The sequence below is a fragment of the Mytilus galloprovincialis genome, chromosome 6 (genome assembly GCF_965363235.1).
Source record: "Mytilus galloprovincialis chromosome 6, xbMytGall1.hap1.1, whole genome shotgun sequence".
Classification (NCBI taxonomy): domain Eukaryota; kingdom Metazoa; phylum Mollusca; class Bivalvia; order Mytilida; family Mytilidae; genus Mytilus; species Mytilus galloprovincialis.
This window is the reverse complement of record NC_134843.1, coordinates 58,926,394-58,951,173: the sequence shown is the minus strand read 5'-3', so window position 1 is coordinate 58,951,173 and position 24,780 is coordinate 58,926,394. Positions and strand designations below refer to the sequence as shown.

General features: G+C 32.3%; 1 protein-coding gene across 5 annotated transcripts; it reads right to left on the bottom strand.

Annotated features, from left to right (window-relative positions):
- Positions 1-10,206: 10,206 nt before the first annotated feature.
- On the bottom strand, positions 10,207-21,287 carry LOC143079986 (uncharacterized). Of its 5 annotated transcripts, none has more exons than XM_076255620.1 (11): positions 21,163-21,287; positions 20,682-20,837; positions 18,166-18,261; positions 17,597-17,641; positions 16,423-16,536; positions 15,387-15,431; positions 13,924-13,965; positions 13,035-13,148; positions 12,209-12,271; positions 11,482-11,595; positions 10,207-10,271 (listed from the first exon to the last, which is right to left on the bottom strand). In XM_076255620.1, the coding sequence occupies exons 1-11, from the start codon at positions 21,209-21,211 to the stop codon at positions 10,255-10,257; spliced, it is 855 nt and encodes a 284-aa protein (XP_076111735.1). In that variant the 5' UTR covers positions 21,212-21,287; the 3' UTR covers positions 10,207-10,254. The 5 variants fall into 5 exon arrangements, with proteins under 5 accessions (XP_076111735.1, XP_076111734.1, XP_076111736.1 ...); XM_076255619.1 differs by having other exon boundaries at positions 20,682-20,840; positions 21,163-21,260; XM_076255621.1 differs by having other exon boundaries at positions 12,209-12,262; positions 20,682-20,840; positions 21,163-21,260.
- Positions 21,288-24,780: the final 3,493 nt, after the last annotated feature.

The window sequence follows — 24,780 nt, the reverse complement described above, 5'->3', positions numbered from 1 at the left end:
AACAGACTGATTAATGGTCAAAACAATTTATGAAAAATATGATAGCACAAACAGATTGATTAATGGTCAAAACAATTAATGAAAAATATGATAGCACCAACAGACTGATTTATGGTCAAATCAATTAATGAAAAATATGATAGCAACAACAGACTGATTTATGGTCAAAACAATTAATGAAAAATATGATAGCACCAACAGACTGATTTATGGTCAAATCAATTAATGAAAAATATGATAGCGACAACAGACTGATTTATGGTCAAAACAATTAATGAAAAATATGATAGCACCAACAGACTGATTTATGGTCAAATCAATTAATGAAAAATATGATAGCGACAACAGACTGATTTATGGTCAAAACAATTAATGAAAAATATGATAGCACCAACAGACTGATTGATGGTCAAATCAATTAATGAAAAATATGATAGCGACAACAGACTGATTTATGGTCAAAACAATTAATGAAAAATATGATAGCACCAACAGACTGATTTATGGTCAAATCAATTAATGAAAAATATGATAGCGACAACAGACTGATTTATGGTCAAAACAATTAATGAAAAATATGATAGCACCAACAGACTGATTTATGGTCAAATCAATTAATGAAAAATATGATGGCGACAACAGACTGATTTATGGTCAAATCAATTAATGAAAAATATGATAGCGACAACAGACTGATTTATGGTCAAAACAATTAATGAAAAATATGATAGCACCAACAGACTGATTTATGGTCAAATCAATTAATGAAAAATATGATAGCGACAACAGACTGATTTATGGTCAAATCAATTAATGAAAAATATGATAGCACCAACAGACTGATTTATGGTCAAATCAATTAATGAAAAATATGATAGCGACAACAGACTTATTTATGGTCAAATCAATTAATGAAAAATATGATAGCGACAACAGACTGATTTATGGTCAAAACAATTAATGAAAAATATGATAGCACCAACAGACTGATTTATGGTCAAATCAATTAATGAAAAATATGATAGCGACAACAGACTGATTTATGGTCAAAACAATTTTTGAAAAATATGATAGCACCAACAGACTGATTTATGGTCAAAACAATTAATGAAAAATATGATAGCACCAACAGACTGATTTATGGTCAAATCAATTAATGAAAAATATGATAGCGACAACAGACTGATTTATGGTCAAATCAATTAATGAAAAATATGATCGCGACAACAGACTGATTTATGGTCAAATCAATTAATGAAAAATATGATAGCGACAACAGACTGATTTATGGTCAAAACAATTAATGAAAAATATGATAGCACCAACAGACTGATTTATGGTCAAATCAATTAATGAAAAATATGATGGCGACAACAGACTGATTTATGGTCAAATCAATTAATGAAAAATATGATAGCGACAACAGACTGATTTATGGTCAAAACAATTAATGAAAAATATGATAGCACCAACAGACTGATTTATGGTCAAATCAATTAATGAAAAATTTGATGGCGACAACAGACTGATTTATGGTCAAATCAATGAATGAAAAATATGATAGCGACAACAGACTGATTTATGGTCAAAACAATTAATGAAAAATATGATAGCACCAACAGACTGATTTATGGTCAAATCAATTAATGAAAAATATGATAGCGACAACAGACTGATTTATGGTCAAATCAATTAATGAAAAATATGATAGCGACAACAGACTGATTTATGGTCAAATCAATTAATGAAAAATATGATAGCGACAACAGACTGATTTATGGTCAAATCAATTAATGAAAAATATGATAGCGACAACAGACTGATTTACGGTCAAATCAATTAATGAAAAATATGATAGCGACAACAGACTGATTTATGGTCAAAACAATTAATGAAAAATATGATAGCACCAACAGACTGATTTATGGTCAAATCAATTAATGAAAAATATGATAGCGACAACAGACTGATTTATGGTCAAATCAATTAATGAAAAATATGATAGCGACAACAGACTGATTTATGGTCAAATCAATTAATGAAAAATATGATAGCGACAACAGACTGATTTATGGTCAAAACAATTAATGAAAAATATGATAGCACCAACAGACTGATTTATGGTCAAATCAATTAATGAAAAATATGATAGCGACAACATACTGATTTATGGTCAAAACAATTTTTGAAAAATATGATAGCACCAACAGACTGATTTATGGTCAAAATAATTAATGAAAAATATGATAGCACCAACAGACTGATTTATGGTCAAATCAATTAATGAAAAATATGATAGCGACAACAGACTGATTTATGGTCAAAACAATTAATGAAAAATATGATAGCACCAACAGACTGATTTATGGTCAAAACAATTAATGAAAGATATGATAGCGACAACAGACTGATTTATGGTCAAAACAATTAATGAAAAATATGATAGCACCAGCAGACTGATTTATGGTCAAATCAATTAATGAAAAATATGATAGCGACAACAGACTGATTTATGGTCAAATCAATTAATGAAAAATATGATAGCGACAACAGACTGATTTATGGTCAAATCAATTAATGAAAAATATGATAGCGACAACAGACTGATTTATGGTCAAATCAATTAATGAAAAATATGATAGCGACAACAGACTGATTTATGGTCAAATCAATTAATGAAAAATATGATAGCGACAACAGACTGATTTATGGTCAAAACAATTAATGAAAAATATGATAGCACCAACAGACTGATTTATGGTCAAATCAATTAATGAAAAATATGATAGCGACAACAGACTGATTGATGGTCAAATCAATTAATGAAAAATATGATAGCGACAACAGACTGATTGATGGTCAAATGAATTAATGAAAAATATGATAGCGACAACAGACTGATTTATGGTCAAAACAATTAATGAAAAATATGATAGCACCAACAGACTGATTTATGGTCAAATCAATTAATGAAAAATATGATAGCGACAACAGACTGATTTATGGTCAAAACAATTTTTGAAAAATATGATAGCACCAACAGACTGATTTATGGTCAAAATAATTAATGAAAAATATGATAGCACCAACAGACTGATTTATGGTCAAATCAATTAATGAAAAATATGATAGCGACAACAGACTGATTTATGGTCAAAACAATTAATGAAAAATATGATAGCATCAACAGACTGATTAATGGTCAAAACAATTTATGAAAAATATGATAGCACCAACAGACTGATTTATGGTCAAATCAATTAATGAAAAATATGATAGCATCAACGGACTGATTAATGGTCAAAACAATTAATGAAAAATATGATAGCACCAACAGATTGATTTATGGTCAAAATAATTAATGAAAAATATGATAGCGACAACAGACTGATTTATGGTCAAAACAATTAATGAAAAATATGATAGCACCAACAGATTGATTTATGATCAAAACAATAAATGAAAAATATGATAGCATCAACAGACTGATTTATGGTCAAAACAATTAATGAAAAATATGATGGCGACAACAGACTGATTTATGGTCAAATCAATTAATGAAAAATATGATAGCATCAACAGACTGATTAATGGTCAAAACAATTAATGAAAAATATGATAGCACCAACAGATTGATTGATGGTCAAAACAATAAATGAAAAATATGATAGCATCAACAGACTGATTTATGGTCAAAACAATTAATGAAAAATATGATAGCATCAACAGACTGATTTATGGTCAAAACAATTAATGAAAAATATGATAGCGACAACAGACTGATTTATGGTCAAAACAATTAATGAAAAATATTATAGCACCAACAGCCATGTAACTACAGGTTCCTGATTGGGACATGCATATATATAGATTGTTGAAGTGTTAAACATGTTTTCAATCCTTGCAGAAACCTGTGACAGTAGTAAAACAACAACTATAACAATACAACATAAGAACCCATTCAAATTCACTATAACAACGTGAAATAATGACTCCAAGTACCATTCAAATAGTTTCCTACAGTTACAGAAAACTCAATAATTGATGGCACAACTTTTAAATAAACCATTTCTCCCTTACTAGGCTTTTAATAGGTACACATGTATTTATTTAATTTATTGTAGAGAAAACATTCTTCCATGCCCCCAATTACTGTACATAGCCTTTGTAATTGTATAATTCCTTTGGGTGATCAACATTGATTTCATGCTAGATTTTATGATTAAAGCTAGTTCAACGACATTTTAGCTTACCTGGCCCGAATGGCCAAGTGAGCTTTTCTCATCACTTGGCGTCTGCCTTCGTCAATATTGTTTTTACATTTTGAACTTCTTCTATAGAACCACTGAATGGAATGTTCCTTGTATAAGGTGCTGACCAAGTGTTGTTACTTTGTAGCTGATCCCATCATTCAAGATGGCCACCAGTGGGGTGTTACTTTGTAGCCATTCCATTATCCAAGATGGCTGCCAGTGGTGGACTTTGTTTAGCATTGGACCGTATGGGAAATACATACAAATGTCTTCTTCATATGAACCGCAGAATGGAATGCAACCAAACATAACATGAATGTTCCATATGAAGTGCTGACCAAGTGTTGTTACTTTGTAGCCGATTCATCACCATGCAAAGATGGCTGCCAGCGGGGGACTTAGTTTTAACATAGGACCTTATGGGAAATGCATACAAAAGTCTTCTTCTCGAGAACCACTAAAAAGATTGAACCAAACATAGCATGAATGTTCCTTATGAGGTGCTATCTAAGTGCTGTAACTTTGTAGCCGATCTTATCATCCATGATGGCTGCCGGCCGTGGACTTAGTTTAACATAGGACCTTATGAGACATACACACAAATGTCTTCTTTTAGAGAACCACAGAATGGAATGCAATATTAAACCAAATTTGGCCTCAATCATTATTTAAGTATCTGTTAAGATTTTAATCTTTTTAGCTCACCTGGCCGTGGCCATGTGAGATTTTCTTATCACTTGGCGTCCGTCGTCCGTAAACTTTTACAAAAATCATCTCTGAAACTACCGGGCCAAATTTAACCAAACTTGGCCTAAATAATCATTGGGATTTCTTGTTTAAAAAAAGTGTTCGATGACCCGGACAACCAACCAAGATGGCTGTCATGGCTAAAAATATAACATAGAGGGGAAAAATATGTTTTGGCTTATATCTCAGAAACCAAAGCATTTAGAGCACATCTGACTGGGTAAAATTGTTTATCATGTTTATCAGGTCAAGATCGATCTGCCCTGAAATTTTCAATTGAGTCTGACCACCGTTGTTGGGTTGCTGCCCCTGAATTGGTTATTTTAAGGAAATTTTGCCGTTTTTTGTTATTATCTTGAATATTATTATAGATAGAGATAAACTGTAAACATTAATAATGTTTAGCAAAGTAAGATCTACAAATAAGTCAACATGACCAAACTGGTCAGTTCACCCATTAAGGAATTATTGCCCTTGATTATCAATTTTCCATAAATGTTTGTAATCTTTTACTAAAACCTTCTTCTCTGAAACTACTACAACAAATCTAAACGAACTTGTCCATAATCATCATTAGGGTATCTAGTTTAAAAAAATGTTTCCGATGACCCTGTCCGTGCACCAAGATGACCGACATTGCTAGAAATAGTACATAGGGTAAAATACAGTTTTTGGCTCATATCTCTGAAACTAACGCATTTAGAGCAAATCTTACATGATTAAACTGTTCATTAGTCCAAAATCTATCTGCCCTGAAATTTTCAGACCAATTAGGCAGCCTATTGTTGAGTTGCTTCTCCTGAATTGGTGATTTTAAGAAAATTTTGCAGCTTTTGGTTATTATCTTGAATATATAGATAAAGATAAACTGTGAACAGCAATAATGTTCAGCAAAGTAAGACCTACAAATAAGTCAACATGATCAAAATGGTCAATTGACTCCTTAAGGAGCTCTAGCCCTTTATAGTAATTCTTTAACAATTTTCATAAATTTTATAAATTTTTGTAAAATATTTTCCACCGTTACTACTTCATTAAAGATAGAGATAATTGTAGGCAGCAAGAATGTTAAGTAAAATAAGATCTTCATACACATCACCATCACCAAAACATAATTTTGTCATGAATCTGTCCTTTGTTTATATATGAACATAGACCAAGGTGAGTGACACAGGCTCTTTATAGCCTCTAGTTTTATATAATTTCAAATACCAAAGTAGAGTCTGGTGAGCGACACAGGCTCTTTAGAGCCTCTAGTTTATACGACCACAAAAAAATTTCCGGTCGTATATTGGTATCACGTCGTCCAGACATTTGGTTTCCAGACAATAACTTTAGTATAAGTAAATATATAAATCTATGAAATTTATACACAAGGTTAATGACCACAAAAAAAGGTTGGGATTGGTTTTGGGGGTTATTGTCCCAACAGTATAGAAATCAGAGGCCTAAATAAGTAGTTTTTTTCTAGTTTCCAGACAATAACCTGGGGAATGGTGTATGGATCACTCTGAAATTAAACCACAAAGAAATGGTAAGAATTGGCTTTGAAAAAAAAGGGGGGGTATGGGTGAAACTGTTTAGGAATAAGGGAAGATGGGGGCGGGAAGAGTAAAAAAATTGGGTGGGGACAATTTGTTCTCAAGATTTCAGAAATTAGAAAAAAGGGAGGTGGTCAATTCGCAAAAAAATAGTGTATTGCCAAAAAAAATAAAATCACATAACCAATTCAATTCTTTGACTACAGCCATTCTGTGTCAGAAACCTATTATGTGTCAAATATTTAATTATAATCCAAATTCAGACCTGTATAAAGTGCGAATAGTGTGTCCATTTGTGCCCCAACTGTTCAGGGTTGTACCTATGTGGTCATACATGTATCCAGCTGCGCTCGGCGAAGCAATTTATTATACGTTTGTATCGGCAACATGTTAGACTTGTTGGAAAATCAGGATACTTGAATTAATATAGGAAATATATACATACAAGTGGTAATGGATATATTTAATATGAAAAGAAACAAAAAGTGTAAACTAAAGAACATAATCTGGATACTCTCGAGAACTAATAGCTTGAAAGTCAAAATGTATTCAACATCAGCAACAAAACCAGATAAATCTAATTGAGCACAATCTTGCCCATGTTGCCAGACCATTATCAATTCCAAGTTTTGAGGACAAATATATACCATGTAATTTAAAATACAGTGCAACTTATGTTACCCGACACACTAGGGACCAGAATAAAATGTTGGAATACTTGGAATTGAGTTTAAAAACTTTATTGTTAATAGTATGAAAGCCTTGGTCACTATGCAGACGGTACCTTAAAAGATGTACTATTGGCTGATCTGAATTCAACATGCTTTCAATAACAGAGTATATACGTTACCAGTTCTAAATTAAAGCCACGGTCACAACAGATTGTGAGGATTTTTTGTCGTGGAAGATCTATAAAACAGTTGTAGTTGCACTGTCGTGCAAAATGTCGAAAAAAAATATTTCGAGTGGTCACATTAGCTTCGACATGTCCACGATCGGTACACGACAGAGAAAACAAAATTGTAATTGTACTGTCATAGGTTAGTCGTTTAACTACAAGTCAGTCGATCGTGAGTTGTTTGAGGTATTTTTAGTTTTTATGTCATGGGTTGCGTGTGTTACTGTCGTGTCACTGTCGTGTCAGTATCGTGTCACTGTCGTGTCACTGTCGTACGACTGTCGTGCCAATGTCGTACGACTATCGTGCCACTGTCTTGAACCATGCCAGGCTCCATTCGCATAAATCCAACGAAATCACCGGCAGATATCCGCGTCAACTCTTGCACTCTTCAGTGTATACTATACTGCTAAAACATCAAACGCCATGGCCTAACCCACCAACGTCGGGCGTTTCGCTGTTTCCTATACTGTTCACTGACTTAAATCAATGCTAACAGGACCATATTTTACTCTATTTAGTTTAGTTTAAACATATTTAATTATAGTGTATTGGGAAACAAGTTTTGTAACTTATATTAATCCTTTTCCACTTTGCGGTTGCGAGTACTGCCTTGTAGCGGCATTAGCTTACTCTTTTTCGAAATCTACAAGGGTTTCTTTAACTACAAGATATATGGCTCTCTCGTAACACGGGTCAGCCATTTATCGTCCCCTTTCGACGGAATATCATCGTTTTCTCAAGACCATACTCGCAAATGGTGTCAAGGGAGAGCCGAAAATTCAGTCCCTGAAATTTTCATCCCGGAACGGAAATCGAACCAAGAACCTTTGTGTTAGTAGTCTGTAGGTTGGTCCCCTCCGTAAAACATTCAGTATGCCTTCGGAATATACAAATATATGTATAAATATGTCAAGAATTTCAATAACGGCCGGGAAACAGACTAAGTAGTCTGATGCCCTAAACACTACACCAAGGCTCTTGTTGGAGTCCGACAAGGCGCCTATTCAGCAGTGCCAAGCGTAATCGTTCTTGTGGAATAGCCATCCCCTAAAAAACGGAAGACGGTATGTTTTTCCAAAAATTTATTCCCGCCGAATTGTATTCTTCTAAATAAAACAAAAATAAAATGTTGCACGACGAACGTACCACTGTTGTACGACAGACAATCAATGTTGTGCGAGCATCGTACGAAATTTGATATTATCGTATTAAAATGGTTTATGTTGGTACCCACGACAATGTTTTTATCGCACAACAGTCGCACGACTGTGGTAATTAGTTATCAAAGGTACCCTGGATTATAATTTAGTACGCCAGACGCGCGTTTCGTCTACACAAGACTCATCAGTGACGCTCATATCAAAATATTTATAAACCCAAACAAGTACAAAGGTGAAGAGCATAAAGGATCCAAAATTCCAAAAAGTTGTACCAAATACGGCTAAGGTAATCTATGCCTAGGATAAGAAAATCCTTAGTTTATCGAAAAAAATCCACGTTTGGAAACAGGAAATTTATAAAAATGTCCTCATTATTGATATTCATGTCAACACCGAAGTAATGACTACTGGGCTGGTGATACCCTCGGGGACGAAACGTCCACCAGCAGTGGCATCGACCCAGTGGTGTAAATAGTTATCAAAGGTACCAGGATTATAATTTAGTACGCCAGACGCGCGTTACGTCTACACAAGACTCATCAGTGACGCTAATATCAAAATATTTATAAACTCAAACCAGTACAAAGATCTAAAATTCCAAAAAGTTGTGCCAAATACGGCTAAGGTAAGACAGTATCACGACAGCCACCATTTAGTGACACGACAAAAAATCGTAGAGCAACAAAGGGGCATGTCCAATTTTCGTCCCACGACACACGACAGCGCCACGATGCTCAAAATATCGTGCGACTGTCGTACGATGATCACAAATTACCCGAGATTTGACCATTTCGTGGCGCTGCATAGATGTGTCGTGGGCTCGTAGTGATTAAGGCTTTAGCACGCGCGTGTCTTAAATCATAATACACTCATTTTCGCTAGCCAAGTGTTACGTTCCACTCCCTACCGGAGAGGATGGGAATGGATTGTAACCCTTGGCTAGCGACTATAGACTAAACATTTAACATGACTAATACAGAAAACATTGAACGACTTTAAAAACCATTGGAGCATGATCTGAACGGTCTATTTAGGTTAAAACCCAGTTTGACCAAGATTATAAACAAACAAAGGTGTTTGAATAACTTTGAATTGATGTTCAGTGGAACACGTTGTCGTGGCTCTGCCCATTTTTTCTTATCCTACGTTGATCTGTCGAGGGGTCCGAAAAAGAATATTTCCAGATAAAATCTTGAGTTGCTTGCTAAATTTAAATACATACATGTAAAAGCTAAATACAGATATTGTGGTCGGTTCTACTTGGGTGGGGTGTACCTTTTTAGGTGAACCTGTTTTGGTCTTTTTTTAAGGTGTTATTAACCGTTATCTGAGATAAATTTAACTGTAAACTGTTTTCAACCCACTGTGTTAACTGTTATCAGCATTTTTGCATTGTTAACTGTTTTTGTAGGTGTTATGAACATGTTATTGCCCCCTTTCTGATCAGCTTTTTACTATAAATATTTGTTTTCCCCATCACTTCCAAGAAAATTAAAAACAACAAATATGCTATTTATTACCCCTATTGTAGGTTAAATATTCGAAACAAATTATTCAAATATAGAAACTAAGGGTGTTTGAAAGATCAATAAAAGGGTGACACATTTTATTGAACAATTTATTTTATGATTGTAAAACATAACAGCTTATTATCATGGTGCAAGTTGAGCTGAAAAAGCAAAGTAAAAATATCATATAAACACGTCAAATTAATATACACGCTGAGCTCTTAAAGTTTAAAAAGGCACATTTTATATACTGTCAACCAACTTATATTCGCAAAAATAAATCGCCGCGGAAACGTAAAACATAGATATTTCATATCTAACAACATCCAATTTTTTTGAAAATCACGAAATCAAATCGACGTAAATAGAACGAGCAATATGCGTTATAAAGTATTCGCGAAAAAAATTGGTTTACAGTATTTCTAGCAATAATTAAATGATGTGTAAAGATATGCATTGTTTTCGACTATTAATTTTGAATTAAAACAACGATGTTGAAGCTGTAGCAATTAACAGTGAAATATTATTCTTGTCGGCCTGTCACGTTGGCCGTCTTTTGCGTCATTATTTGAAAATCCTTGAACTTAGCTCGACAAGGTTCAAACAAAACATGCACACATTTTTTTCTCTCTACAGAACATCAAGTTGTGCATTTGATTTTACAATATGTGATCTAAGTTATTTAGAGTGTTTCTCATTACATACTATTTACTTCAACATCGATGTTGGCAGGCGAATCGCGTCTTTCTTTCTCCCCAAACAGACGTTTTGTCAGTAAGTTGATTGGCAACAGAGGCGGATTTAAAGGAAGGGCCCCCTTTTCTGGGAACAAATTGGTTGATTATATAGGGAATCACTGAAGCAGGCCCCCTCTCATAGGCATTCAGTGGGCCTCCACTAACAAAAATTTCTGTATCCGACACTGGGCAATGCCACATGTATACACAGGCAAGTTTGTTCATTTTATCAATTGGAAGCGCTGCACGTCGCGCAAGGATTCACATTTAAAGTTATAATGATGTTGAAGTCGATGAATTTCTAAAGACAAAATTAAAAAAAAAGGTTTGCAGTATACCTAATAATAATGTAAATATCAATTGTCAGCCCTGTCAAAGAGTTTCGTTTATATTTCATTTTTTTATGTAGGTTGTTTTATTATTCTTCAAGAATTTTGCTTGAAGTGAGTGATTGATACTAAACCTAGTTTAGATTGAACTGATCTGAATTAACCAAAGTGTCCTAACATACTGTGCTGGTACCTCTACAAATTGTTCACGATTATCTTGTATCATGTATATTTATAAGTTAGACTATTAGATTAATTTTTCCAACCCGATGCAAGCATATATAGGAATTTGAAACATCTCTTACCACAAAACCTGCAAGTTTTAGCACAATTGTGTTTTGCCCAGTCAGCATATGGGTCAAGGCAAGCATAACGACCATATTGTTTACAACTACTAATCCGATCTTCACAGGTTACAGCTTAAATAAATAATAATAAGTACTTTGACTCGTTTTAAATAACTTTGTAGTGAAATAGATGTTCCTTCTTTATGTTCGTTAGTTATGTTTAATAATTAGTTCAACATTTGACCTCCCATTCGATCGCATTGTAGTTTTGGCTCCTTAAAGTTTGCCAGAATATCTCTGAGGTAGTCATGATAAAAACAAATGAAGATCCTTGTTGGGACTGCCTCAACCAAATAGCTTGTAGTTTGAGCTTGTAGTTCAGTGGTTGTCGTTGATTCATGTTTATCATATTTTCGACAATTATTTCTTAAGTTAGGGTGTTAGTTTTCAATTGGATTGATTCATATCGGCATGAAGACCACTATAATTGTTTTTTCTGCGATTGTTTATAATTGCTTCTATCCATTCCATTGAATGTTAATGGATAAATATCAATCATTGTCAGTTATATACCACGTCTTCTCCTTTTTGTAAAGCTTGACGCTTGGAATTTGTTATTTGTAATCAACAGTTAAACGGGTGATAAGTTTTGTCTTCTTTTCGATATTGTTACTTTTAAACATAAGTAAACTACTGTCACACTAATCTTAAATAAAGATCAAAAGAAAACTTCATTATTACGTACTGGCGACTGTTCCAACGTTTGTATTTGTATAACTGCCTGTACTGCCTACACTTCCTACACTGCCTATTAAAAAGTAAATTAATCACAAAAAGTAAACCTTCGATGCACCGAATCTAACATAAACTCATCATAGATACCAGCATTCAATTTTGTGTTAACACCAGACGTGCGTTTCTTCTACCAAAGACTCATCATTGACGCTCGAATCCAAAAAAGTTAAAAAGGCAAAAAAAAAAAAAAAACAACCAAAATTCCTAAACGTTTTGCCAAATACAGATAAGGTGATCTATTCCACGGGAAGACAGCTTAATCCGAGTATTTCAATTTGAATTATTGCTACACTTGAGCCCAGTCGATGAGTGAAGAGTCCGTTATTTATTTACGTTGCATACTTGTGTTGATTGATTCTTTGACATTGACACAACATGTATGATTCATATATAGAAGGAGTTACTTATAATATCAATAACTGAAATACTCCACGTTTGAAGTCTGCAAATTATAAATGAAATTATAGCGTGTTATTTTCAGATGAAACGTTTTGGTCCAAAGATTACTGGCTTTGTGACTATACATACATCTTTTGTTCTTCATATCTATTCGCTCCTCAAATGGTTATCATTTTTTTTGTCAAAAAATATTGAATTGTATCTTTTTTTAATGATAATAGCTTAGAGCAATGATTGGCTTTCAGAAAAATAATATCAAATATTTCTTTTAAAAAATCTTAAATATTTGAGATAAGCCACTTTGTTGCATACGAACATATCTCGGGCGAAATTTATTTTAAAAATTGACAAGGTTTGACAATATGAAATTTTCTTACCGCAAAGGTCACAATACTTAGGGCAATGGTTTTTAGCCCAATCAAGATAGGGTTCACGACAAACACTCAGATCGAAGGCATTGCAGTTAGATACCAAATCCGTGCAATTACCATCTAAAATAAGTTTGCAAATAATACGAAGTTATGAACTAGCAGTTGAAAGAAACACTTAATATGTGAAAACATCAATCTCTGAAAAGAAAATCGATAATGTATATAGATGCCTAAATTAATACCAGTGTAGGTATAACTAATACCGCCACAATCTGTATACGCCTTATTTAATAACCTGCAATTCAGTGTTGATTTTGGTTACTTTTTGTCTTTTTTCATTTTCGTTTTGTTAATTAAAAAATTAGACTGTTTTGTATTTTTGTTTGCATTGTTGAAGGCTGTTCTTGAACCAATGTGCAACTGTATCTATGCCATGCTTTTCTATTGTAAATAATGTCCCATTTACACTCATCTAGTTTAATATTATTGTATTACAGTGCTAAACGATTTCCATATTTATTCATTTCAAATACGGTTTGAACGCGATAGCCGTTACAGTCCAAAACTCAGAAAATGTTACAGGTTTTGTTTACTTATAAACAAGATTCTATGGATAATTAATTATAAATTTAACATCTCCTGAATTGAAATTATCCCAATTAAATGCATTTAGTTACTAGTATTTCTTATGTACATGTCTTATCAATCGATTTTTCCATGGCTGAATTTTTTATTTTTGTTTTTTGTATTTATTCGAAGAGTGTTGTGTCTTGCTTGTAGGTATTTTATAAGATACGTTTAACGGTAAATTTGTTTTTTGACTTTAGATAAGAATGGTTGAAAATGATATTATTATCAATATGTACTAAAACAAAATTACTTCAATTACACTCACTGTTGGGAATTCCAGTGCCGCCTGGTCCTGGACCGCCATACCCTAAAAATAAATTATTCTCTGTTCAACTAATATGGTATTTTTGTTGTTTCTTTGCTTTTATATTCCTAGGAAACAAAATTTATCCAAGGATTTGTACAGAAAGGAGAAAAGAAACTAGCCCAGTCTTTTAATTTTACCTTTCGGTATATTGTTGATGTACTGTCTCTTAATAATAATAGATTCAGTGATCACTTACATTCGTTTTTGATGCGTTTTGTTATTTGATTTTGCCATGTGATTATGGACTTTCCGAATTGATTTTCCTCTAAGTTCAGTATTTTTGTGATTTTACTTTTTAATATATCCAAGTGAACTTGAAATTAAAGATTCTACCGAAACAGATAAATCTGCTTCCTATTTAAACCCTTTTCTCGAAATGACTACTGATGGTAGGTTGAATACCAAAATTAATGACAAACGCGATGATTTTAATTTTCCTATAGTCAATTTTCCATTTATGTTTAGCAACATCCCAGCGGCACCAGCATATGGAGTAAAGTTTCTAAGACAGGGCTATGAACCAATCAAATTAAGGTCATCACTCAAGAAATTTTACTGTCGCCATCACTAGCTTATTGGCCATTATATTGGAAATCATATCTGATATTCTTCCTCAGTCATAATAACCTTCCATCATTACCGAACTGAAAAAAGAAATAACACGACGGGTGCCGTATACGGTACAGGAAATGCTTACCTATTCCGGAGCACCTGATTTCACTCCCGGTTTTTAGCGGAGTTCGTGTTGTTTCTTACTTATTATTCATAACTGTTGATGTAAATGTCCTTTGGTTTTGTGAGTCTTTGTTTACTCCTTGGTTTTGATTGTTATTGTCCTACTCTAATTTACAATTGATGTAGTGGAGTAGTTTTGTGTTTTTTTTAATATGATAATTTTATGTTTTATATCTGATGTAAAACTTTCTATTAGTTTATTTTCAATGTTGGTTTATCATGTGATGAAATCTTTTTCTAATAGATAAGAACAACATTTTATTGGCTTTTGTTATTATTGACAAACTACATACTAGTAATTATAACATGAACACATGAAGAGAAATTTGAATATTAATAAAAACAAATGTATCTTCTGTTTCTATGTATTGTCATTAATAAACTATAACTGAATCCTTGCACAGTCCTTCGCTTTCAATTTTTTTTTTTATCAAACCTTTAATCAATAACGTCCTTAATCAAATAAAAAAGACATTCATGTCTTTGTATAAATGCACGGTTTCTCTTTAATATACCTTTTCACTCACTAAAATTCTTGATTTGATTTTTAAAAAACGAATTAAATTTCTACTTAGATTATTTTCAAAACCAAATATTGAATTCCATACTTTTGACGGATATGACATACAGCCCTTTTTATATCATTTATTTACGAAATTTGAACACTAGTATTCAGTATAACATACCTGTTACTATTACGGAAGAATTGGTTTTGCTGCCTGTGTTGCTCACTGAAAAGTAAATATTATAAGTTATATGGTTCGCTACTGACCCCCTACGGATCCATAGAGGGTTATTAAAATCAATAGGGGGTGAGGCCGGTGAGGTTGAAAAATAAGCAATGAAACACAACAACATCAATAGATGACGTCACCATTAACGCGTCATGAACCCCTATGAAATCTACAAACCCCCTACGGTCTCATAGGGGGTTACCACGTGATAAGTTACCCGCGGTGCGATAAAACATTATAGGTAACATTAGCAAACCTTTTATTTGGATATGGGTTGAACATGTACTCAGCGTTGAAGAAAATTAAATGTCAAAAAATGTAAAATGAAACAAAGCGATAACCATAAAAGACCCTTTCGTTGGATGCTACGAGCCACTATAAAAACATCCACATAAAGGTAAAATAATCATTTACATATTTTCCAAATCTATGACACGGAATCAAATAGACCCAAAAAATCTTCATCACACTACAACATGTGCATGTTAGTCTCTATATATATATACATATATATCTTCATCTATATAACATCTCATTAATATTGGCAATCTCTGTTTGATATCTAGATGATGTATTACTAGCCACATTTATAGGCCTAAAAGGGGGACAAAAGATACCAGAGTCTGAGGGACAGTAAAACTCAAAAATCGAAAATAAACTGACAATGCCATGGCTCTAAAAAAGAAAAAGACAAACAGACAAACAATAGTACATATGACACAACATAGACAACTAAAGAATAAGCAAAACGAACCCCACCAAAAACTGGTGGTGATCGCAGGTGCTCCGGAGTGTTTAGCAGATCCTGCACCACATGTGGCACCCGTCGTGTTGCTTATGTTATAACAAATCCGGTAAATAGTCTAACTAGGTAAGTCACATATCGGTCAACCAACGTTCAATAAATTCATTTTATTGCATAAGGACATATCTCGGCGAGATATATTTTTCAAAATTGTTAAAGTTGGACAATTCAAAGTTTTCTTACCGCAAAAGTTACAATATTTAGGGCAATGATGTTCAGCCCAACCGACATAGGGTTCGTGACAAAATGTTCGAGGGTATTCCTTGCAGTTAGATCCCAAATCCATGCAATTGCTATCTAAAATGAGTTGGCAAATAATACGGTTATGAACTATCCATTTAAAAAAATACTTATTATGTGAGTACAACCATCTTTGTTTTTTTTTATAATGTATTTATATGGAAAACACAACCTGTTTAAACTTATACCATGTGTAGGTATAATTAATAATGCCACAATCTGTGTACGCTATACAAGTTGGTTGCTTTTGGTTACTGTTTTTTCTATTTTATTTTCGTTTTGTTAATGTAAAAATCATTAGTTTTTGTTTGCATTATATACTGTTTGCCTGGTGGGCATTTATATCTGTTCCCTCGTTGTTGAAGGCCGCTCTTGGACCAATTTGCAGTTAAATCCATGCCATTCTTGTCTATTGTAAAAAAAGGTCTTACTTGCAATCATCTAGTTTAGTACTACTTTATTACAGTGGTTAACGATTCCATGTTTATTCATTTCATATAATCATTTTACGCAATAGCCATAATAGTCCAAAACTCAGAACATGTTAAAAATCCTGTTAATTCACACACTTTATATTCTATATATGGATATATACTTTAACAGATATTACTCGATTTATTTCACTTGACTGGGCGGAGTTTAACCAGTTCGCTCATAATAAACCAGTCCATTTATAGATAGGTGTTTTAGGACAAACTCATCGATGACGTGTCCAGTCATTGTTTTGTAAATTTCTTTGATGACACTGATAGGTGATTAGAAATCAGTAATAATTATAACGGCAATAATCCGTATCACACACATCTTCAAATAGACTGTCCTATGCAAAATAAAATGTAAGCTCCGCCCGATCAGTTGAAATAACATTGGTAATAACAGCATCTTAATTCAAATGAACCCAATTACATGCATTTAGTTTGTAAATTGCTTATCATACGATTTGTCTATTCCAGTATGTTTTTTTGTTATATTTAATTGAAGAGTGTCGTGTCTTGGTTGAAAGTATTTTATTAAATACTTAGAAGGTAAATTTGGTTTTGAATCTTAGATAAGTATGATTAAAAATGATATTATAATCAACATGTACTAAACAACACTTCATTTAAAATACACTCACTGTTGACCATCCCAGTGCCACCTGGCCCAGAACCTGCGCCATACCCTAAAAGTGAATTATTTTCTTTTGATCTAGTATGACATTTTTCATTGTTTATTTTCATATACATGCATTATTGAGGTAGTGTGATGTCTAAACAGTTTTTTTCTGTATAATTTTATTTTTATTTTCTAATTCCAAATGTTTATTATTCTATTATGAATGTATTTGTATGTGTTATGAAATCACATATTTAATGGGAAAGGTAAACAATTAGGACAATTTTCAATTGAACAACATTTTATTTGGATTTTCTAATCATTGACAAACCGCATTCTTAAATATGAACACCTTGAAAGAAATTTGTTTATGTATTAATTTGCATTCTGTTTTTCTTTATTGCCACTCATGGAATATAAATGAAGCGAGGTGCAGCACTTCGTTTTCAAAAGTCCTAATTCTAATATCAAAAACCATCCATGTCATAACATAAATGCACGATTTCCCTTGGATGTACCGTTTCATTAAACAAAATAATTTTGAAGACTAAATGTTGAATTCCATATTTTTTATGAATATTGTATACTTACCACATGTTCCACACGTAACTGGACAGAATTTTTTAAGCGAAGGAAATCCACAAACATTTTTGTTGCAGTTAAAGACATGATCATCATGACAAGAGTCTGGAATTAAACCACAAAGACAATACTTAATCGTTATCTAATTTGACACATTAACAGCTTCAAAAAAGGGAATTGAGACAAATATATTACTAAAATAACTCATCATAGATACCTGAACTAAATTTGTATATATATAGGTCAATAGTAGCAAACTTTAGTGATAGACTTTTCTAGGGAATATGTAACTAGATTATTCTTTTTGAAAACCAATTCTCTACTAGCAAATCATCTCCTAAACAATCAGTTAACCAGAAAAGTTGCTCACTAAAAGGTATTGTTACCCCGAGTTTGTTACCCCGATCTTGAATTTTTTTTGTCCATAGATTTACGAGTACCATTGATAACTGTTTACAGGGTTGACATAATTCATAGTTCCAGTTGTCCACATATCTGACAAACGATTTATGAATAAATATGCGTGATTGGTCGGCATACCTTTTTCTTTTTGACACCAGTGGTTAACTGTTATATTATATAAAACCATGGTTGTTGTTATTCTAAAGATTGATCTTACCCCTTATTAGATGACAAATATACACCATTAGAAACATGTTGATAACAGCGTTAACGTTGTCTTGTGTTTACTTTCAAATAACCAAAGTATCACTAGATTTTCAGATACGTATTCAATCGAAAATTATCTCATACGAAAAAAAAAACCAAAGCACTGTTTAAAATATATTGCAGGAATGTCGTGTCGCCCATTAATCTCTTTTTCTATATATATATATTTTTCTATATATATATATAGAGAGAGAGAGAGAGAGAGAGAGAGAGAGAGAGAGAGAGAGAGAGAAAACAATAAATTGAGTATTTATTAAACGAGTCAAAAGATGTTCACGAATGTGACCGACCGAATTAGACTTTTTACTTTTATTTGTGACATTTTACCTTTTGTGTTTGTTTGGTTTTTTTTCACGCTTCATTATCAATATTATTAAATTTGATTCTAATGTTGTACAAGTGAGAGGTTAAGCGCTATAAAACCAGGTTCAATCCACCATTTTCTACATTTGAAAATGCCTGTACCAAGTTAGGAATATGACCGTTGTCCATTCGTTTGATGTGTTTTATCCTTTGATTTTGCCATTTGATTAGGGACTTTCCGTTTTAAATTTTCCTCGAAGCTCAGTATTTTTGTGATTTTACATTTTTTGTTCTGGTATTGAAATTCATAATGAATTTAATGAAATGTCAATGTAACATGTGTCTTTTGGCCGTATTTTTGTTGAAAGTCATATGCTTACTTTTGACTCAAGGTTCCATAAGGAGGAGTAACCTTTATCAATGAACAGTTTTATTTGATAACATTTGACGTCGGGCGTCCGTAAACTCTAAAATTTTAACTTTTTAAACTTTTTACTGGAGGTCCACGTAAAAGGGGCACTAGCTACGTGATATAGAAAAACAGAGAAGATATAAGAATATATGTTTGTTTTTGTTCTAATCATGTATGAAAGTAAAATCATTTTTTAGTGAAATAAAAATTCGGTTTAACAGCCAGTTTGGTTCAGTTTGATCAAAACAATAGAAGACACATTGTTAATGAGTTGTTCACTTGCAAGTGAATTACTCGACTTCATTTAATCCGTGATTATGGATACGTCAATTGAGCCTCTTGGCTAGAGATGGGTTACACATGAACTATGCATCAGTAAAATGTAAAGAATGTCAACATTATATAAATAAAACAAGGATAAACCACGTTATTGACTGATTTAATCTGTAACTCATCTTTATATAGGTAAAATAGATTATTAAGATATTGTGTTAACCTTTAATATGAAATCAAGCAAACCTATCAAAACCCAATTGAACGAGTGCGCTTTCTATTTACAACTATGTTAATGTTTCTAACCAGATAAATAACCATCGGCAGTCTACGGAAGGTCACCGTGATGTTTAATAAGATTGCGTCTAAACTCAATTAAACACGAAATAATGATACAAAACCTCGAGATTATGCATGGTATATTGTTTCCTTTAGATTTTTTAAAATTTGGATATACGTTTTAGTATGTCATTAGTTGAATATGCGAATTTGAGTTAAAGCGATGAACACTAATTGTACAGCTTTTGCCTCCTTAAAGGATCAATATAGTAAACTGTTATTTTTTCTATTGTTGCATACGATAAAAAGATCATGAAATTTCATTTTTCATTTCAGATATATCATAAACCTCGGTCGCTCCTGGTCTAATAAAACATCGAATATGATAAATGTCATGTAATAATTTGATAATAACAAAACCTTGTTCACCTGAATAAGTAAAGTAGGAGAGGCAAGTTCGTGTTCATTTTGGAAACATCAATGACATTCTATATCAAACTCACACATTGTTGTTAATGACATATTCAATCAAAAACAAAATGTTGTTGTTGATAATATGTATGTTTAAATGGCTAACTTAATATTTTACATGTTTTATATCTGCAAACCCCACAGGTCACAGGACAGTATTTCCTCAAGTTGGTATCACTACACACATGACTATCTTTACAGTTGACAAAAGTAGCGTCCACGCAATTTGATGATGTAGTTGTTGTTAATGGAGCTAGCGACATGGCTTCCGATCCTACTAAACAATTACAAGTGATCAATTATATTTAATAAGGTGTCACAGACTTCAATATTATATGTTTTGTCGTAAAATTGCAATAGGCCGAATTTCAGAAACAAGCATAAATAAATCGACGAAAGTGCGTTGAACGCTTTGTTATTTTATGTTCCTTTGGTATCTTTTAAACTTGCCTCTTTTTTTCCATGTGATGCATTGAAAAAGATACTTCAGAAATAAAAAAAGATTCATTGTTAATCAAATTATTCAGCAGGTTAAGAGAGTCAATGTGACTAGAAAGTAATGTGTTGATGTTAATCGGAACAAAATTAAAAGCACATACCATCAGCTGTTAAAAAATAAAGTGCAGCAAATAATAAAATGGACGCCATCGCTGTACACGTAAGTTTGATATGATGTCGTGGTATGTAGATTGATAGAATTTCTTATCTTTGATGACACAAATTGAAATATACAGATGTATGAAATCATAACATAGATAGGAAGTTACGTAGATACAAGATTGTTTTGGTGTTGAACAAATGAATAAAAGGATTATTATAAATCAGCTTTTTTACCACACTTATGGTCGTAAGAGACATAAAAGTTCGTAAAAATAACTTTGAAGAGTGGACTCTTCTTTCCTTTAAGGCGTACTTTTCTTGAAGGAAGACTTTTCTTGTTGTTAACATTGAACGGATATGCATTTTTTGTCTTTATTACCTGAGTGGAAGTTAACTTTACACCAAGACCAAATAGTAATTTGAAACCCCAGAATAGTAATTTGAAACCCCCAACATATGCCTAATTGAAACCTTAAAATGTTTTGTTAGTTTTGTCTTTGAAATTCATTAATGAATGCTGTATGACCTTTGACCAATATCATGATTTATTTTACTGTGACAGATAATCATTATAATCCTACCACACCACCCGATATCATAATTCGTCATCGTCAACGGCTCTCTATTAGAATTATTTTAAGAATAATAACTCATTTATTTGATTTTTTTTAAAGACAATGATAAAAGAGTGATGAAATATACCAAAGGGACAGTCAAACTCATAAATCTAAAACAAACTGACAACGCCATGGCTAAAAATGAAAAAGACAAACAGAAAAACAATAGTACACATGACACAACATAGAAAACTAAAGAATAAACAACACGAACCCCACCAAAAACTAGGGGTGATCTCAGGTGCTCCGGAATGGTAAGCAGATCCTGCTCCACATGTGGCACCCGTCGTGTTGCTTATGTGATTACAAATCCGGTAAATAGTCTAATTCGGTAGATCACATTCATTGATAATTGATTTATTGGTCTAAATCAGTTACAATTACCTTATTGCTTCAGCTCTCACAAACAATTTATTTTGAATTATAATGTTCAGTATGAATAAATATTTAAAACAAAGATGAAACATAAAGAAATGCCTGTACCAAATTCATTACAAAAGCCCAAACACATTAAACGATTGGGAAACTACATTCTGACTGTGAACAGACATTCCCTTCTGTAGATATGGTGAATCGAACCCGATTGTATAGTCAACTAAAGTGAACATCTAATATAACGCAATATAATCGATATTTTGATGCACAATTTCAAATTATCGAATTAAGGTGCACATATATAAAACTGATAAAATATGCAAGGATGTTATTCTTTTCTATGACAGAGGCTTTATGTGTATGGATATCAACATTCAAAAAATTAAAGTAATTGTTTCTAATCTAGATTTTTTATTTATCTATTACGTGTATAGGGAAATACTGAAATTCGTTTCACATACCCGGTTAACAATCTTGCGCGTGTGGAATTTAAGATAGAGTTGCTGAAAGTGTTTAAATGATAATGATTTCAACCAAAGAAGCCAATTTGATAATGCCAATCAAATGTCCAATATTTCGAATTTGACAACAATTAACAGTTTTTATCGCAATACTAGAATTTATCAATAATGAGACGATTTCAATTTTACCATAGCAGTAGAACAGTAATATCATGACTTTACCGAATTTACTCGCGAATGAAGAATGCAATTCTCAGCTTATGGAATAAAACCACTAATTAATGGTCCCGTCGCTTTCTGTGTTAAAATTCTTGATTTCAAGATTTCATAGTCCTTTCGTTTTAAGTTGAAAACAAGTGACACTCATTCCATGGTAAAATAATACCTTTTGGTTGCCCATGCTGGAAAAATCATCATACTTTTAAATGCATATACGACCGCACTGGTTCCCGAATGTTCGGAAGTACTAAAACAGGTATATCAGCTCTCAAAATCAGGCAATAAATACACTACTGTTTCAATTTCATACTACTTTTTTTTATTATGTAATATATGCATTCAACAAAGGTTCTACAATGATTCACAGTCATTTATCTACGATTTGATACCAAAATTGCCAATATATTTTTCAAATTAAAAAAGTTGCAGCTGTGTGTAGGAACTGTTTTGTTTTAAATATGTCCTACTTTCTTGTTTGTTCTTTCAGAACGGGCCTGAATTAGTGGTTATACGATATTCAAGAACTTTCACCTGATACTAAGATAGGAATGTGTGGAATGGTATCGGTGTCTTAGCAAAATAATAGTGAGGCGGGACCTTGCAAAAGAACGTCTGGACCTTTTACTCATCTAAGATTATTGTAAAGTAACAAGACCTAAAATAGAAATAGTCAGTGTGTAGCAAACAAATAATACAAGATGTTCCTGAAATATAGATATATATTCTATGTAACATATTTACCTGATGATATCGGGATACTGCTATTTAGTCAAAATTTTAACCGGAAATTGTTATATTAATATAATTCCAATGTGGATAAAATGTAAACTATATATCAAAATGTTTAGGCTTTAAATACATATCTATTTAACGCAAGGACATGAAGTATAGTCTGTCTTATACTGTGAGAGGTTAAGCTTGCTATAAACACAGGTTCAATCCACCATTTTCTTGATAAGAAAATGTCTGTACCAAGTCTGGAATATAACAGTTGATTGTCTATGCGTTTGATGTGTTTGAGCTTTTGATTTTGCCATTTGATTAGGGATTTTCCGTTTTAATTTTCATCGGAGTTCAGTATTTTTGTGATTTTACTTTTATATCAATGTGTAAAAACGTTTAATATGAGCTATGAAAATCAAGTAGACCAAAAGGTTTAGCAAAATATTAAACAGATATATTTCACTTTTGGTTAGCATTAATTTGCTGTCAATATCCTATAGATTTAAAACTGTTGGTTATGTTGATAGTTAAGAATCGTATTGAAGTTGAGCACGAATTCTGTGTTAATTAATAATTTTAATGTGTCATTTGTATACAAACGTTACATTTTGTTGAACTATGGTCAATTCCTAATAGTCAATGTTTTGATTGTCTACCTTGAACAGATTTATAATTTCATCTTTACATATGGTTAGTTTATAACATTTAAAATCGTTACAAAATCTATAAATGTACCAGATCTTAGTATTTTGTATTGGTTTATTAAAAATATCTGTGTATATCTATAATTTCATTTATTTTGTTTTGAAATGTTTAAAATTAATATATACCAACATAAAAAAAATTTTTTTATTATCTTATATCAAAAGACAAATACATGAAAGAAGTGTAGTACCACCTAAATTAAACACACATAAGCAACAACACAAAAACAAAAATCATAGCACCCACCTTATTCAAGAAACTTCAAACTTATGCTAAATGTTTTAGTGAAAAGTTCTTATTGGAACCTACTCGAAACATATTTTTACTTTTTTGAAAAAGAGTATAAAAGAAAACAGAATTAATATATACCAACATAATTTTTTTTGTTATTATCTTATATCTAAAGACAAATCCATGAAAGAAGTGTAGTACCACCTAAATTAAACACACATAAGCAACAACACAAAAACAAAAATCATAGCACCCACCTTATTCAAGAAACTTCAAACTTATGCTA

Bases quoted from the DNA above. Each gene is read 5' to 3' on its own strand.
- LOC143079986 (XM_076255619.1), bottom strand. From the start codon at position 21,211: ATGGCGTCCATTTTATTATTTGCTGCACTTTATTTTTTAACAGCTGAT. The intron at 18,262-20,681 runs GTAAAATATTAA...GTTTAATTCCAG, and splicing joins GGTTTGCAGATATAAAACAT to ACTCTTGTCATGATGATCAT. The intron at 16,537-17,596 runs GTGAGTGTATTT...AACTCATTTTAG, and splicing joins TGGCACTGGGATGGTCAACA to ATAGCAATTGCATGGATTTG.